General features: G+C 36.6%; 1 protein-coding gene across 1 annotated transcript in view; it reads left to right on the forward strand.

Moving 5' to 3' along the window:
- TNNI3K (TNNI3 interacting kinase) overlaps positions 1–17,160 on the forward strand; it is a 290,825-nt gene that overhangs the window by 102,372 nt on the left and 171,293 nt on the right. The window contains exons 12-17 of the mRNA XM_032602669.1: positions 7,210–7,296; positions 7,868–7,924; positions 8,864–8,956; positions 9,043–9,100; positions 9,227–9,421; positions 10,158–10,262. Coding sequence (XP_032458560.1) covers positions 7,210–7,296; positions 7,868–7,924; positions 8,864–8,956; positions 9,043–9,100; positions 9,227–9,421; positions 10,158–10,262 — 595 coding nt within the window. The remainder of the gene's footprint in view (positions 1–7,209; positions 7,297–7,867; positions 7,925–8,863; positions 8,957–9,042; positions 9,101–9,226; positions 9,422–10,157; positions 10,263–17,160) is intronic.

Below are 17,160 nucleotides of genomic sequence, written 5' to 3' on the forward strand. Positions count from 1 at the left end.
TCAACCTCCATTCCCCCATATCCATTCAATCAAAAAGTCTTTTTATTTTACTTCATACTTACATTTTGAATCCATCCTTTTTTTTTTTATTGTCACTGTTTTAATCCATAACCTTATCCTCCTTCTCCTGATCCACTTTAATAGTCTCATAACTACTTGTTTTTTGTCTTCAGCATCTTTTGATTCCATTTTCTAACTGTAGTCTGAAAGATGTATCCAAGCTGTAAATAGGACCATATCATTCCCAGCTTAAAATCCCTCACTGACACACTATCACCTTAGGAAAAAAAAGTCTCAGTTTATTATCGTGGCATACCTGTGCCCTTCTTACCTCTCAAACCTCATATCCAGTCCCTCCTGGCACATGAGTGACCCCACATGCTGCAATCGTCATCACATTCACTAGATCCCTACCATTCACTAGGGTTTCACTCTATGCCAAGCACATTCTACATCACATTATCCCATCAAATCTACACAACAACCCTGTTAAGCCAGCATCTGTTTACATGGTAGTTATGCAAAACTACTTGCTCCTCTATGCATATCATGTTATTCCATGCTTCCAAGTCTTTTCTCAAGCAGTCCTCTCTTTCTCTACACCCTCCCACCCTGCCTACCTGACTTCACTTCTTAAATTTCTTAATTGTATTTAACCTTCAAGGCTCAGTTTATGGATCCTCTCTTCCAGAAAGTCTCCCCTGACATTCCAGCCTAATACACCCATCCTTTCTTGATGTTTTATTGTGCCATACGCACATTTCTATCTCATGTTGAAACACTCTCCCCCTAAACTTTTTGAGAACAAACATTTGGGCTGTTAATCTTGATCTTCCAAAAACGTAGTTCAATGGCTGATTCCTAATAGCTGCTCAATACACATTTGTTGAAGTGAAATAGAAAAGGAGCAGATATTTCAGTCATAACATTCTATTCCATGTCTCACTAAATGGCATCTGATCAGTCATAATACAGTTGATCTTTTCAAGAATACTAATTACCGCTATTCTGTTTTCTCTGTAGGGATTTTTGAAATATCATAGGTTTTTTATTAACTGAACAATCCTAATACTCAAATTAATAGGCAGAAGATTTTAAAGAATATTCTAAATACAGCTCCTCTTTCTATTCATTGGAACTGCAAAATGTTTTACTCTGACTAGAATTCTTTTATTTTCCTTTTTTGCTTAATCAATTCATGCTTCTCTTTCAAGTTCAGCTTAAAGGACAGTTCCTCAAGGAACCCTTCCCTGACCCCTCCAGCCTATTGTAAAACAGCATCGTTATGCACATTCACAGCATCCTCTACCTTTCCTTCCTAAAGCTTGGCCAAATACAATTTTAAGTGAACATTTATATATATTTTTTCTTTTCTACTACACAACATTCATTACAACAGTAAAGAGCATTTCTGTTTCAACATTACACTCTCGTACTTTGTACCATTCATTCATTCATTCAAAAAGAGTGTTATAAACTTAATATGTTCTAGACAGTATACTAGGAACTGAGGTAAAACAGTGAGTGAAACAGACAATATCCCCCTGCGCTTAAAAAGTTTGCATTTCTAACAGAAAACACAGGTCATGAGCAAGATAACAAATGGAAACTATCAGATAATAATAAGAGCTATGAATAAAATAAAAAGTAAGTAAAAAGTAAAGTAAAAAGTACAAAGATGGTAAGTAAAAAGTTCAAGGACACTAAAATGGAAAAGTCACAGAGGGCTTCCCTGGGAAGATGTTGTTTGAGCTGGTCTCTCATGGACACTCAATAAATATTTGTGGAAGGAAAGGGAAGGGAAAATAAAGGCAAAATAGGAAGGGAGAAAAAGAGAAAAGAGGAATGTTAAATGGCTTGGTTTGTATATAATGTCCTTTTGGCGAAAGCATTCATCCTTGTGGATTCTTATCTCAAGATGAAGGAGGACTGGTGACATTCTTGTCTGGGCCTGGTGATTAAGGGATAAGAATCATGGAGGAAGCAGGGAGTGTGTTCTCTTTCTTGTGATATCAAAGTAAAATATCTTTCAGATTTAAGTCATGAGAAGATGTAGCAAGTCTGGAATATTTGTTGCCTCTGATTTAATTGTCAGTGAATGGGACCTGTACTGTCAGGAGGAAAATGAGCCATAGAAGTGCAAACATCAGAGGCCATCCTCTGATCTCACTTTTCAATGTTTCTGGAAAGTGCATTTTTAACATGATGGGAAAGGGGGATAGTAAAATATTGAGCAAAGTCTCATCAATATCATTGCTGTGAGAGTTTTATTTTTTGAGGCACATGTAAAGAATGGCCCAGGGCTTCCCTGGTGGCACAGTGGTTGAGAGTCCGCCTGCCGATGCAGGGGACACAGGTTCGTGCCCCGGTCCGGGAAGATCCCACATGCCGCGGAGCGGCTGGGCCCGTGAGCCATGGCCGCTGAGCCTGCACGTCCGGAGCCTGTGCTCTGCAACGGGAGAGGCCACAACAGTGAGAGGCCCGCGTACTGCAAAAAAAAAAAAAAAAAAAAAAAAAAAAAATGGCCCAGACTGCTCCTTTGGTGACCTAGGCATGTGGTACATACGAGATCAATAAGAATTTCTTGGCTTCCGTAATTAAGATCAAATCTCCATGTTTTCTACTTAATCTCAGACCCACAGGGTGTCAGAGTCACAAAGGTCTTAGTACTGGTGTCATTCACCATTAATCTTCAGATTTAGTTCTTAAAATGATTTTCGTAGCAAGCTTTCTTCTATGTTCTTAAAATAATTTCTCATAGCGATGAACAGCATTCATTGTTTCTAAGATGAAATGGTGGAGACTGAGAGACAACCTTATAGGGAAATAATAAAATTTGTACTTTTTCTTCTTGAATAATTAGGAATCCTCTGTTGTATACATGCCCGTGATGTAGATACTAAATTCTCCATGTAACAGCCCTTTGGATGGACTTGTAGCCTTAAAGAACAACCTAGGTTTTAAAATAAAGAGCTATTCAGAAAGTTTGGGGGGTGGGGTGGGGAAAATCACTCCAAATGTAAGGAGTAAAGGAACATAAGAAAAAGACAAATGAAAGGGGAAGCATGGCATTTCGAGAATATAGACGAGACTGGAAGAGTAGGGAGCAGGAAATGAAAGGCACTTCAAGCCAGCAGGAGAGTCCCATTTGCCAAAACCCTTGGGAGCACTAATGAATAATACTCTGAAAGTACAAATCATTATTCTAACTGCATTAGGCTAATATCATAGCAACCTCCTATTTGGGTAAAATACTTGGAAGTAGATAGTACATTCTTAGATATGGGAAAACATTTTATTTAATTAGTGGGACTTCGATTATCTCTGGACATGTTCCATTAGTGTGCCTTGGTTATCTGGGTATATCCATTATCAGGAGTTTGGCTTACAAGTCCATTTAGTGAGTTCCATCAAGGCATTTTTCTGCTTAACCCCTCATAGCCAAGTATCAGGGAGCTGGGTCCTAGTGGTTTTCAGGTTTCTTTGCATACACTTGTAGTTTGTCAGTGCAGTGAGAGCAGAGGAGAATTTCCCATACATGTGTGCTTCAGCCCGCAGTTAGCGGGAGGTGGGAAATCAGGCGGAGATGCCTTCCAGAGCCAACGGGGCCTCTTGGCATTTCCCTGGCAGCCTCATGCTTATCATCAGCCAGAACTCAGGCACTCATTAGGCTCTTGATGAAAAGCATCCTAAAGAAAATGCCAGCAAATTGTACCACTGCGCTGGCAGGAAATTAAAACTGCTCAGAGCAAGTGGAGCCAAGAGGGCTGTTGAGATGAAAGGTAACATCAAGGGTGTGATCACTGACTCACACAGGCCTTCAGGATTCAAGATGTGGCTTTCTGCTTCACTAGGGAAAGCAGGAGGCCCTCTCGGCTGTCAGCCACAGTCAGTCCAGCAGAGGGGCTGAGACAGGTGAGGAGGTGGGATCTGTGAATTAAGCTTTGTTGTACTTGGGTAAATGCTTGTGATTTGGGTTGTTTTCTTTCCCCAAAGGAGCCTGTCCTAGGAAAAACAGAAATAAGAAAAAAAAAAAGCTTGTTTTTGATTTGTTTTTCCTGGTCCCAAACACTTAAAGATCAAATTAAGTAAAATAAAAACTCCAAAAGCACCACAGGTCCTGTTAAAGTAGGATCAGACAGTGTGGATAGGAGCAGATAAAACCTTAGAACCTAAGAATCTAACAAGGGGACAGATGAAGGGGTGTTTTAATTCCAGAGGAAATTCTTGGTGGTGGTGCTAATTTATCCTTAGGCTCAAATGGCCATTAGCAATGGGGAAGAAAGAAAAACTGCACCAACATGCAAACAAAGCACACTGAGATTTGATTTTCATCACAACTAAAGGTGGTAGGCAGAGCAATGGCCCCCAAAGATGTCCAGGTCCTATTCCCTGGAACCTGTGAGTATGCTGCCTTACATGGCAAATAGCAAAGGGAATTAGGATTGCAGATGGAATGAAGGCTGATGACTAGCTGACTTTGAGAGAGAAAATATCCTGGATTTTCCAGGTGGGCCCAATGTAATGACAGGGGTCCTTAAATATGGAAGCAGAAACAGAAGCCGGAGTGATACGATGTGAGAAGGAGTCAGGCCAGCTGTTGATGGCTTTGAAGATATAGAAAGGGGGCCGCAAGCCAAGAAATGTTGGTGGCCTCTAGAAGCTGGAAAAGGCAAGGAAACTGATGTTCCTCTAGGAGGAATGCAGCCCTGCCAACACCTTGATTTTAGCCCAGTGAGAACCGTGTCGGACTCTGACCTCCAGGACTATAAGATAACAAAGTTGAATTGTTTAGGCCACTAGATTTGTGGTAATTAACAATGGCAGCAACAAAAATTGAATATATTGGTATTTAGAAAATTTATCTGAAGTTCCGAAAACAAGTTTCCAAGTTCATTTACAATTCTTGAGGCAAAATAGTGAAGTAAGAAAGCAGTGAAAATATCCAAAAGGCATATTTATGTGTTAGAACTGTTAGGCATATTACATATATAATCTCACTTAGTCTTTACAACAGCCTTACGAAGATGCATCATCAGTTGTAATCTGTAAACAAGGATATGTTTGAAAAGTAAAGACAAACCATGTCCTTCAATTAATTAAAATCCTCTAGTAGTCCCCCATCTCATCTGCATTAAAACACAAACTCCTTATCCTAACCTATAAAGCTATAAAGCTCCACATCAATAATACCAAGGTGTGGACTGCTGATCAACATCATCTGGGACTTTGTGAGAAAAGCAACTCTCAGGTCCCACTACAGGCCTTTTTAATCAGGATCTCTGAGAGTAGGGCTCAGGAATCTGTAGTTTAACATGCACTCCAGGTGATTCTCATATGATAACATGTGAGACGCACTACCCCACATGATGTGCACTCACCGACTTCTCCAGCCAAGCCTGGTACCACTCATCCTTGCTTGCGATGCTCCAGCCACACTGGCCATCTTTCATTTTCTGAACATGTCATGCTTTCTCTCATTTGGGGCTCTTTTCATTCTCTTTTCCTTCTGACTAGTAGGCTCTTCCTTTAGAAATTTACCTGTTGGCTTATGTCTTTCATGTTTTGAGGTCTCCCTGATTGTGAGCACATGAGAGTCCAAAGAAAGAGTATTGATGGGATTGGTTCCCCATTATTTCATCATAACCTGTGTCTATGATTTGAGAAAATCATAGATCTGCCAGTCATGAATAGAAAGCTATGGATGATAAGAAAACGGACACTAGCTGTTAACTCCGTAGATTTAAGTTTTGCTACAAGTTTTAACAATCATAGTCACAATTCTTTTTTTTTTTTTTCTTGAGGAATCTGGACTTGGAATGTTACATTTGAAAAAGCTTTTAGTGCTGATAAACATCTTAATCATTTCATCTCATGATCCTGCATGCTCTATTAATTTTAATTCTTTTCTGAAGGGAGGATTTAATAAGCAGGCACAACTCACAGCATATACTCTATACATTAGCTAGGTGTATTCAAACCAGTGTTAACTCTGAACCCTTCATAGTGGATAAGCACTTATACTTTTTCAGTTTCTAAATTTTGCCCTTTTTACAGTGAGTTCTGTTGCATTTTACAAGTTTCTTGGCAGGGTCTTTGAGGTTGATTTTGTTTTCTTCTTGTATAAATTAGCTACAGTAGATTATTTTCACAGTTAAAGCATAAGATAGTATCAAAGTGTAGTTCTATTGAAAATTGTTTCTACTCAGAGGAGCATTTTTATTTTTATATTTTATTTAGCATTTTCACAATTATAAGTCCCTAGTACAATTAACAAACTCCCCAATTTTGATGGTGTTATGTAATAAAAATTTATTTCTCAGTCATGTAACAGTCCAGGGTGGGCATTTCTGGTCAGTGGATGGCTTTCTCCCCTCCCGTATGGCCTCAGAGCCCTCTGCATCCAGCCAGCAGATAGGGAGAGGAGAGAAGACTCACTTACTTCTTACAGTCCAGGCCTGGAAGTGATTTCACTTTTGCTCATATTTACTTGATGGGAATTTGTCGCAAGGCCACAATTGGCTGCAAGGGGGATACGGAGTTGTTGTCCCTGGGTGGGCAGCCATTCCCAGTGACAAAATCACTCTGTGAATGGGAACTACAAATATTGGTAGGCAGCCAGCTGTCTCCTGCCACAAAAACCTATGCAGATTACCTTAATGCCCTGTTATACTGCAGTTGCCAGCCAAATGTAATGCTCAATCACAGCAAATACATCTCTCCTTCCTGGTTACCAAATGTGCTTTTCACCCTTTTAACCGTGCTCTTATTATATACTCCCATAGCACTTGGTATGTACTCATTTAGAAATTCTCATCATTTTTATTATTTGTTCAATTACACTAAACTTCCTGAGGGTAGGACCATAGTTGCCTTGTTCATTGCATCCCCCATACCCAACATAGTGCCTAAAATAGCACATCACATATATCAGTCTTTTTTTTGTTAATTGAAGTGTACTTGACTTACAATATTATATTAGTTTCAGGTGTACAACTTAGTGATTCGATACTGTTATACATTACAAAATGATAGTAGAGTTTGAATGAATGAATGAAAGCACTAAATTCCTATTGCAATGTATTACCTCTTAAGATTAATCTTGTTTCAAGCTACCTTGGTTATTTTTCGATTAGGTGGTGAGCTGAATAAATCAAACAAGAATTAAGACCCTTTGTCCTTCTTGTCTTTCTTTGTCTTTTCATAAAGGACATGATGCAATTGTCACACTCCTGAAACATTATAAGAGACCTCAGGATGAATTGCCCTGTAATGAATATTCTCAGCCTGGAGGAGGTACCCCCTTTCTTATTAAATTTTCATTGTTAGTGCAATATTGTGCCTAAAGGTAAACCTGTGTTTCTATTACCAACATTCTGGGGTTAGGGATGAAGGCATGTCAGATCAGCTTTATTTTAAGAAGATTTACGTCTGGGTGAGGCTGAAAATAAAGAAGCCCCCACTTAGGCTACTTTCTGACTCACCAGTCTGCAGTTCCTCCAAGTTTTACATTCCCTGGACTGGATGTTTATGAGGCTGGTGCATGACTGGGAAGGCCTGGGTAAGCTGAGAGCAGTCATTTTCCATTTCAGTAATCTATTAAGACAGAACAGAATACTCATATGCAGACACAAATTAAATCCACTGGAGTCTGCTAGACCTTGGATTTTTATTTTTAATCATTTTATGTACCCTCTAAATAAACATTTGCTGTACAGTTTCAGTATCTAGAGAAAAACTTAGACTTAAGTTATAGTCTCACTTGGTGTTCTTAGCAAATTTCTTTTGTCACGTGCTGCTTTTCATAGTGTTTAGCTTTTACGGAAAAAAAAATTTGCTACCTTTAACTCTATAATTTGATTTCTAGATGGCTCCTATGTGTCTGTTCCATCCCCTTTGGGGAAGATTAAAAGCATGACAAAAGGTATTTTAATATGGGACAGTTGTTATATTTTATTACTAACAATAACTATTGCCTCAAATATGATAACTTTTTATTTTGTTTTATATATTACAAATGACTATTTTGCAAGCATAAATAATATTATTAACAGACCGTTCTTTCCATAATTAACCTCATCTGCTGTGTTATTTTGCATATGTCCTCTTAGTTCATGAAGGTATAATGGTGAAAATTCCATATGAATATTAAAAGAAGATCAAATTCACATAGACATTTGTATTTTTAATGAAATATAAATATCTTTAAGGAGAATTGGGAAAAGGTTTGTCATAGGGAAAAAAATTGAAAAATAAATTATTTTTCAAAAGATCCCAAATAAGTAATACTTTGGGAACTTTTCTGAATGTATGCTATACACAGAAATTAATACCATTGAATCAGGAAAGTAAAAAATATTCAACTGTAAATTTATATTTATTTAGAATTTGAAGTTTTAAAAAGTTATTTTTGGTTTTGAATGTTTCCTCTGAATAATTCATATGCTTATTTCCTAATTGGCATCTCTTGAAGGTTTAGTTTATGGATATTTGACTAAGCTTTTTGTGACAGGTTGCTGGGATTGACCAGATAAGACTCTTTATATCATGATGTGATATGGACTGTACCCCAGAGTTGCCACATCATACAGACAAGCTAGTTGTTGACCAAATCAGGAATAAACCCTTAGCTCCGATAACAAAGGTCGGGTAACAGAGACAGAGAACTAACGGGCTTTTAATGTAGGGGAATAGGGATCATTTGTAATAAGGTTTTAGTATCTCCAAGTAGTCAATTACAGTCGGAAAATTAAATGTTACTAGGGTATGATGTTTTTGGTTAAGTATACATGTGCATGTGTGTGTAAGCATCCACATGTGTGCTTTTTATCTTAAAAAATAAAATAATAATTCCTGTTTGCAGAGAAGGCAGATGTTCTCCTTCTAAGGGCTGGATTGCCTTCACATTTCCATCTTCAGCTCTCAGAAATTGAGTTCCATGAGATTATCGGCTCAGGTAACCTAAGAAAATACTAGTCTGTTTTAGTTTAATGAGCTCAGTTTAATAATATGTGTTTACTTGTTTCTCTTAAACAATTTTAGGTTCTTTTGGGAAAGTGTATAAAGGACGATGCAGAAATAAAATAGTGGCTATAAAGCGGTAAGCAAGCAAATGAGAAAATTTAGCATCCAAGTAGAGCAGTAAACTCTGAGAAGTATATGCATGGCTAGCCCCTTGTTTTGATTCATCTGTTGACTGAAGACTTCCTGTTGCTGTCATTTCCAGTTATCGAGCCAACACCTACTGCTCCAAGTCAGATGTGGATATGTTTTGCCGAGAGGTGTCCATTCTCTGCCGGCTCAATCATCCCTGTGTCATTCAGTTTGTGGGTGCTTGCTTGAATGATCCCAGCCAGTTTGCCATCGTCACTCAGTACATATCAGGGGGTTCTCTATTCTCCCTGCTTCATGAACAGAAGAGGTATGGTCTCTGACTTATCATTTTACATGTCATTGGAATTACAGTTGCAACACCTCATATGCTTTCTGCTTAGGTGAGGTTTTACCTTCTGATATCTCTGAGTGCTAGGAAATGTGACATTTTTAAAGATGGCTAATAATTTATGTCCAATAATTGTGTTTTAATGACTAGAAAGATTTCTGTGCTTTCTTAACAGGAATTCAGTTTAAGATAACAAATTCAAGGAATTTAAATTGGTAACTGAAGCTTATAATAATTAGGCTAAACTTGACATACCAGTAAAGCAGATATGTCTAAGATCAGAATAAAATAATTACCAGGGGTCACAGTATTTATTTTTTAAAGTTTTAAGAAAGAATAGTCTTGCACAAGTCTAATTTGAATTCACTTCCTAGATCTATGCATATGATAATTAGAATATGGTTTTTACTCAGTGATTAGATTCCATTTTTATGTTATTACAAAGAAATTAAATATAAAATTACAAAGATTATAAAATCAAGTTGACTGTTTAAATAAGAGGGGTTGGTATCTGAATTGATCTATAATTAAGCATTATCAGATGTAGAAAAGCTATTTTTCCAAATTTGTTGAATTTTTAGCTTAATGTTCAATCAAGCAAAAACGGCTGAAATTATACAGAATAACAAATCACACACACTACTGATTCCTTTTAGAAAGGTATGGTATTGGCTTTGACCATTTCATCCTCATTAAATCTATTTTTAAATTCTAGGATTCTTGACTTGCAGTCTAAATTAATTATTGCAGTAGATGTTGCCAAAGGTATGGAGTACCTTCACAACTTGACACAGCCAATTATACACCGTGACTTAAACAGGTATTTTTTTCCCTCTAAATAATGAACTTGGAATTGTGTAACTTACTAGGAGTGTAAGACAGATTTCAGTGAAGATACATTTTAGATTTATTGCAGAACACAGTTTTCTACTCTGTGGGTAAGGGGACAGGCTACCATAAGCCTCAGGGATAGAAAGGTTTGTCATTGTCTTTTACAGAAATAGAAAGCTGTATAATTGCCTCTCAGGGGCCTTTCAAATCTGTGAAAAATATGCAGAAAGACTATGACATCTGTAAGATTCACCAGCTAGCTAGTTCTCAGGCCAGTAAAGTCAGATCAAGGATTGAGATCAATGACCATTATAGAATGTCGTGTCTCATACAAAGTCAGGTATTATAGTAGGACCTGTTATAAAATTATCTGAAATGCTACTTTTGTGCTAACATTTTGTTATTTTTTTCTTATAATTATAAACTCAGCCAAAACACAGCAGCTCATTTACCTAGTTATCATGTGAAGATGTTTTCATGTGGAATGGAGACTTGAAACGAATATAGAACTAGAATGTTTTGGTGGTGGAACCCCAAGGTTTTCTTTTTTTTTAAAATAGTGAACACTTTCTCTAAGAGAAGTCTTAGAAAAAGGCTGATACACAAAAGGAGCAGCTTTAGTAGAAGGCAGAGTATATGGTGCAAAATTCTGTTCATTTACCATTTCCCACTGCCAAAGAGGGAGATCCTTGAGCCATCTCTCTGGAATCTCAAAGGTGCTAATGAGAATATCTGGAAAACCACCAATCTGATAAACCACTAGTTTATGAAACAAGCCGGATTATTCAAAATCAATAACTTTCATTTCATGGTTGCCAGTAAGTCAAGTAGATCCCATATATGATCCTTTATACAAAGCCCACAGTTCTAAAACTGCTCAATATTCATTAATTACTCCAGTTATTTGTTCAGTAGCTATTTCGGTATCTGCTATGTTCAAAGCCTTTATACTTGGCACAGTAGAGCCAAGTAAAACTTCCATAGACTCCATTCTCAAGGAGCTTTCCTACTCTAGTAGAGGAGAAAAATACCTAAATATGCTCTAGGTATAAAAATAACAAGTTCTCTTAAGGAAATAGTGAAATATTTTCTATAAAATTTCAGAAAGCAGAATATTAATTACTTCTGAGAAATTTAGAACAACTTTATGGAATAGGTGACCTTCGGGCTTGACCATAAAGGATGGTTAGAATTTGGAAGAATATCCTAGGCTTAGGGAAGACATGAAAAAAAGAAAAGAGATTAGAAAGTTAAAGGCATGTATAGGAGCACTGAATAGTTTCACTTCAGTAGATGAAATGTATAAATGTAGGTAGTGTATTTAATGTGTGAAGAGGACTCTTGGGAAAGAAAAATAAACTGAAACAAGAGCACAGAAATTAGTGAATGCTAGAGTAAGGTAGTTTAGACCTTGTTCTGTAAGCAAGAAGGAGGCACTGAGGATATTAGAGCAAGGAGTCACAAATTTGGGACTGTAGTATGGAAAGATTAATTCAGCGTCTTTATAATAGATCAACTTGAAGGGAAAGTAGTGAAGCAGTTGTTGCAGTGATCTAGATAAGTAATGAAAAGCAGAAGTTCACTAATGGCAGAGGAAATGAAAGGAAGAGACAGATAGGAGAGATAAAATAAATTAGATATGAAGAGTGGTTGAATCTTAGATATTGGAAGTAAACATATATAGGACTCAATCTATTTATAGTTGTTTACTAGTTTTCAAAAAAAAGTTATTTCTTCCCTGTTATTTTCTTTACCTCTCTTTTAAAAATATTTATGTTAATAAACATATTTTTTCTTTGAGTTTCAGTAACAATGTTCAGGAAACAGATTTAGGTGATAAATTAGCATAATTTCAACTGGTGATTTGTGAGTTTTAAGAGTATTGTTTCATTTTCCCAACCATCTTTGCATGTGTCATTGAAACAAATGTGCTCACTGAGTTTTCTCTTGCTGCAACGCTTCACTTGTGGGGCAACTGAAAGTGTGTTCTGTTGCCCTGTGAGTAAGTGTAAGTTGTTGCCACCAGGTTATAAAGCAGGACCAAAAATATAAATGTTGTTGATTAAAAGTGAAAAGAGAACATGTATTATATAACAGATATAAGTTTATATTTACCATTTTTTCTGTCTCTAATCTAACCTAAATACTTAAATTGTGCCAAAAAGTCTTCAAGTCTTATGAAACACTATTTCATGGGTGCCTTCAATATAATAGAGTACCAAATTCTTGCATTTATTATTTGTGGACTATTTTCTACTGCTCTTTAATCTGGTAGCAATAAAACATTCAGTTTTTCAGTTTAATGCAAATGTAGCATGTGTACTGCCCAAAAGAGTCTAAGTCCTTCTCCTCAGGGTTTATTACTACAGTCTGGTTAGGGACATAAAACATATGCCCAGGAAGCAAATTAATTGCCATTTAAGGTGGAAAATGATTAAGGACCAAAATGATTAATCAGCAATTTTCAAAGAATTTTGAGTAAATTAAAGATCAAAGTAGAATGGAAAGCTTCCTGGAGGATGTAGAGCTAAAACTAGACTTTGAAGGATAGGCATGTATCTTTCCTCAGTCTTTTCATAGCATACTAATCCTTGTATTTGCACAATGCTTTCAAAGTCCCTCCCGTAGAAAGAGGTAGAGGAAAAGATGTATGTCATAGAGTGAGGAACTCAGGCATTACATTTGTATTGAAACGACCTGTTTCCATGTTTCTCTCCCCAACTTTTCTGGGCAGGTCAGGGCCTCAGGAACAGCAATCCTGCGCTCTTCATCTCAGATTTCCAAAACTAAACATAGTGTCTTACACAGAGGTGTTCAGTCAATGCATTTTTAACTGAACCAAATTCTTGAGGCATTTCGATGAATGTCATTTCAGAAAGCAATGGCCTAGTTGGTACAAGTATGACTCCTTGTAGATAGAGTCTGACGAACTTGCCCAATACCTTTTATAGTTCTAAAAGAAAGAAATTGAGCTTACAGATCAGCCCACAGAGAGGGGACACTTCTATCTTTGGTTTTGTGGTTGTTAATTTATTTGAGTGAAAGGAAAACACTTTGCCTTTTCCCTTATAAGTTTCTTACCATATAAATCAAGGAATGCTTAAGGAAGTGGTTCTTTCCAATGATGATGGTGAGAATTTATTCAGTGCTTACAATGTGAAAGACCTCTGCTAAGCCCTTGTTATGTATGCTCTCATTTAATTTCACAGCAATCCTATAATACAGTTATTATTATGTCCATTTTACTGTAAGGAAACTGACTAAAGATATTAAGCCCACAGTCACATGCTTACAGCTATATTATGCTGACACAACCACAACAGCAAAACAAAGTCAGTACAGAGAGATAGGAGGAGGCTGGGTGATATTGGATGAGCATCGGCCTCATTGATCAACCTTGCTCTTTGTACTTCGGTCCTATAGGCGCAATTCCTGTGACCCAAACCATTTCTCATACCATCTCCTTGTGCTTCTGTGTTTCTGCTTTATTTCTTCTTCTATACCCCATGTTCTGCTAGTATGGAGCAGAAGTTGCATATGAGGCATATGGATATGTCTTCTTTGGCCCATAATGTTTAAATATTTTTAAATGTGTAGCTTTAGGCAGGAAGGTACTTCTCAATTTTTCATAGACCCCACCACCTACCAACTTACCAGTTTATACCTGGTCTAATTTATATGCTCATTTTGTGGCATTGGAGCTTACAAAACATGGTTTACAGCTAAACATTTTAATGTTTTTTACTTAATACTAGCAGCTATCTTTGTTTTCTTGGTAAAGTCCATTTTCCAAATTTTTTGATGTTGAAACCAAACATCACTGCAAACATCAAATAAATGGTCTTTTCTGTATTTAAGTAAATAATATAACAACACTGTAATCAATGAAACAGTGATGTTTCCAACAGAGTGGCCATGGCACTCCCAAGAGAGACATATACGAAAGCATCCTGTATAGTGTGAAGCACTATAGAAATGCCAGTTGTTATTGTGATTAATCCCTCACTTGTTCCTTTATAGGTCAAGAATGTGGATGGAAAAACACTCCACAGTATTCTCATCCATACAGATATTTATTTTTATATAACACAACTAATTAATTGGGGGTCTAGGCTAGGTCTAGATCTGAGGGCTGTTTTTGAGTGTCAGCTTATTCGAGTGACTATAAAGGAAAATAATTAGTGATAATTTAAAAACAGCCAACTTGCTGATGACAAATGACAGATAATTTTAAATGACAATGCTAGTAAAGGCTAAAATAATTTTAATTTTGAAGGTGGATTTAACTAAGTTAGTGAAGATTTCAGAAGGTATTAAAGAAAAAATTGATTAAAATTTTTAATAATTCTTTTAAGTTGATGTATGTGTTTGCCTTTCAGTTGAATACAAAATATAAAAACCCTGCATTTTTTTTAAAAAACAGCAATCAAGTACAAATTAACAAATTATTAATTGTTTTTCTGTTACCTAACTATTAGGTACAATTGTATTCCTTGATTCACATAGATTATAGAGTTCACTCTCAGCTATTCCTTTCGCTTGTGACTTTTCTAATAAGTGATTATACAGAAGGAATTTAACATTCACTGGCAAATACCATCTTGCAAAGAATTCTGAGTACTTGCATGCAGGCCAATTAATTGATTACATTGCAATATTTATAGTAAGTCTTAAAAGAGAACCCTTGAAACTCATGAAATTCTTCACAACTCTACTTTTGTAAATCTCTAGCATAAAACCAGTCACAAGTGGCATTTTTAACTTTGTCAATTTTTTTCACTTATTTCCACTTTAAAATTAAGTGAATTAATTAATTAATATAAAATATTTGAATGGTTGATATGAGCCAGAGTCTATGCTATGCCTGGGGCACAGCTGAGGATGACAGACCCGTAGCCCCTCTCCAGCAGAGCTTAGAGCCTAAGTATTATTTCCCAGTTATAAGAATCACCTGGGGGCCCTCATTTAAAAAAGAAAATCAAAAACTCCTTCCTAAAAGGCACAGATTGAGAATGTCCTAAATTGGACCTGAGAATCTATATTTTTAAACAAGATTACCAAACAAGAAGAGAAAACATTGTTCTAGTTGGAGTGGTTCTCACATTTGGCTACACATTAGAATCTCTAGGAAAACTTTAAGAAAACCCTGATGCTACTTAAATCAGAATCTCAGAGTTGGGGTCCAGGTGTCATATTTTTAGAGAGCAGTACAGGTGATTCCAATATACAGGCAGCACTGAGAACTACCTTCTAGTCTAATACCAATTACTCCTCTTAACCATTTGTTATACAATCTCATCCTTCTCTTCTTCCAGGGTGGAGTGGGAATATTGGGAAATCAAGTCACAATGTAATTCCAAATGTTTTGTGAATCATTGCCCTAAATACAATATAATCATTTATTCATTCATTCAATAACTAATGCAAAAGACAGATCCACATGCTCATGATACCTATGGCACAGAGTAGGTTCCAAGATCCAGCAGTTTTCATGGGAGTTGTGCTATGTATACTAAAGCGTTCTTGAGCACCTAATTTATAATTCATACTTAATATTAGAAAAGTTCCCAGGAGTGTAGAATCTTCATAAGCAGCCAAACAGAAGTAAAAGTTTCAATATTAGACAACTGAAGTGCACACAGTTCATACGAGTATTCAAGGCTATAAAACCCTGGAAGAATATAGACCTATGTATAGTAAATCAATACATACATATATAGAGAAAGACTCACATAAATGTATATGTGAATATTATACATCAATGCACATATAAGCATGCACATTTTCACGTTTTTGTAATGCTTCCATTCTTTCTCATCTGCAGTTCTGAAGAAATTAAGCCCTATGGAAAATGATTTGAGAGATATTTTTCTCAATTCTCCCAAGGATGAGACCCAGCTGTTACCATTTGGGATTCATAGAGAAGCTAATTAATTATGTACAAGGGATGCCTTGGGGCTTAGGGCCTGAGGGCTTAAGGGGTGCCTAATTATGAAATGTCTATATTCCAAAATTGTAAAATGACTTCAGATTTTCAAAATTTTAAGTAATCAGTTTCAATCTGTGTCAATTTCATTACTACTATGAGTAATGAGGGAAAAAAAAACTACGCTATACAGCTTTCCAAGATGAAATTTGGATTTGTTTGGCTAAGGTATCTGCTTCAATAACAGACCTCAAAATGTATAATGGTTCAAAAACAATAGAAGTTTGTGTCTTGATTGTGTGAATTAACAGGTTGTTGTGGTGGTCCCTTACCCATGAAGTTGTTCAAGACCCATTTTCAGCATGTTGCATCTAGGGTCTCCTTGAGGATCATCTCTATTCAAGTGAGCATAAATGGGACAAGAATATGTGAGACGTGCGTGAAATGCTTTGTGGCCAGGCATTAGAGTGGCATATGTCACTTTCAGTCACATCTCATTGGCTAGAGCTCAAATAGCCATGCCTGACTGCAAGGAGTACTGGGAAATGTAGTCCAGCCGTGTACCCAGAAGAGGAAATGAGTTTTGGTAGGCAGCCAGCAGTCTGGGTTACATTCGCCTTGTTTGCACTAGTGACAACAGGTACTAGGGTCTGGGTAGAAGGGTGATCTAGATTTGCCTGAATTACTTGCACAAACATAATGTCAACTGCATACTAAATATTTTTAGTTTATAAACACATTTTCACAATGTATAAACTAATACCACTAATTGGGAGATGTGGTGAAAGCTACTCAGTAAAGCATATTATATATAAGTTAATTTTGAAATAATCCTCATTCACTTTTTTTGTTACATTAAAAACATGAGAATAGCTTTGGGAATGTGGGGACATGTGTCCCTGAACCTAAACATGGTTCAAGAGTAAAAAACATGTACTGTAATAAGATGTAATAGTATGAA

The sequence above is a fragment of the Phocoena sinus genome, chromosome 1 (genome assembly GCF_008692025.1).
Source record: "Phocoena sinus isolate mPhoSin1 chromosome 1, mPhoSin1.pri, whole genome shotgun sequence".
Classification (NCBI taxonomy): Eukaryota; Metazoa; Chordata; class Mammalia; order Artiodactyla; family Phocoenidae; genus Phocoena; species Phocoena sinus.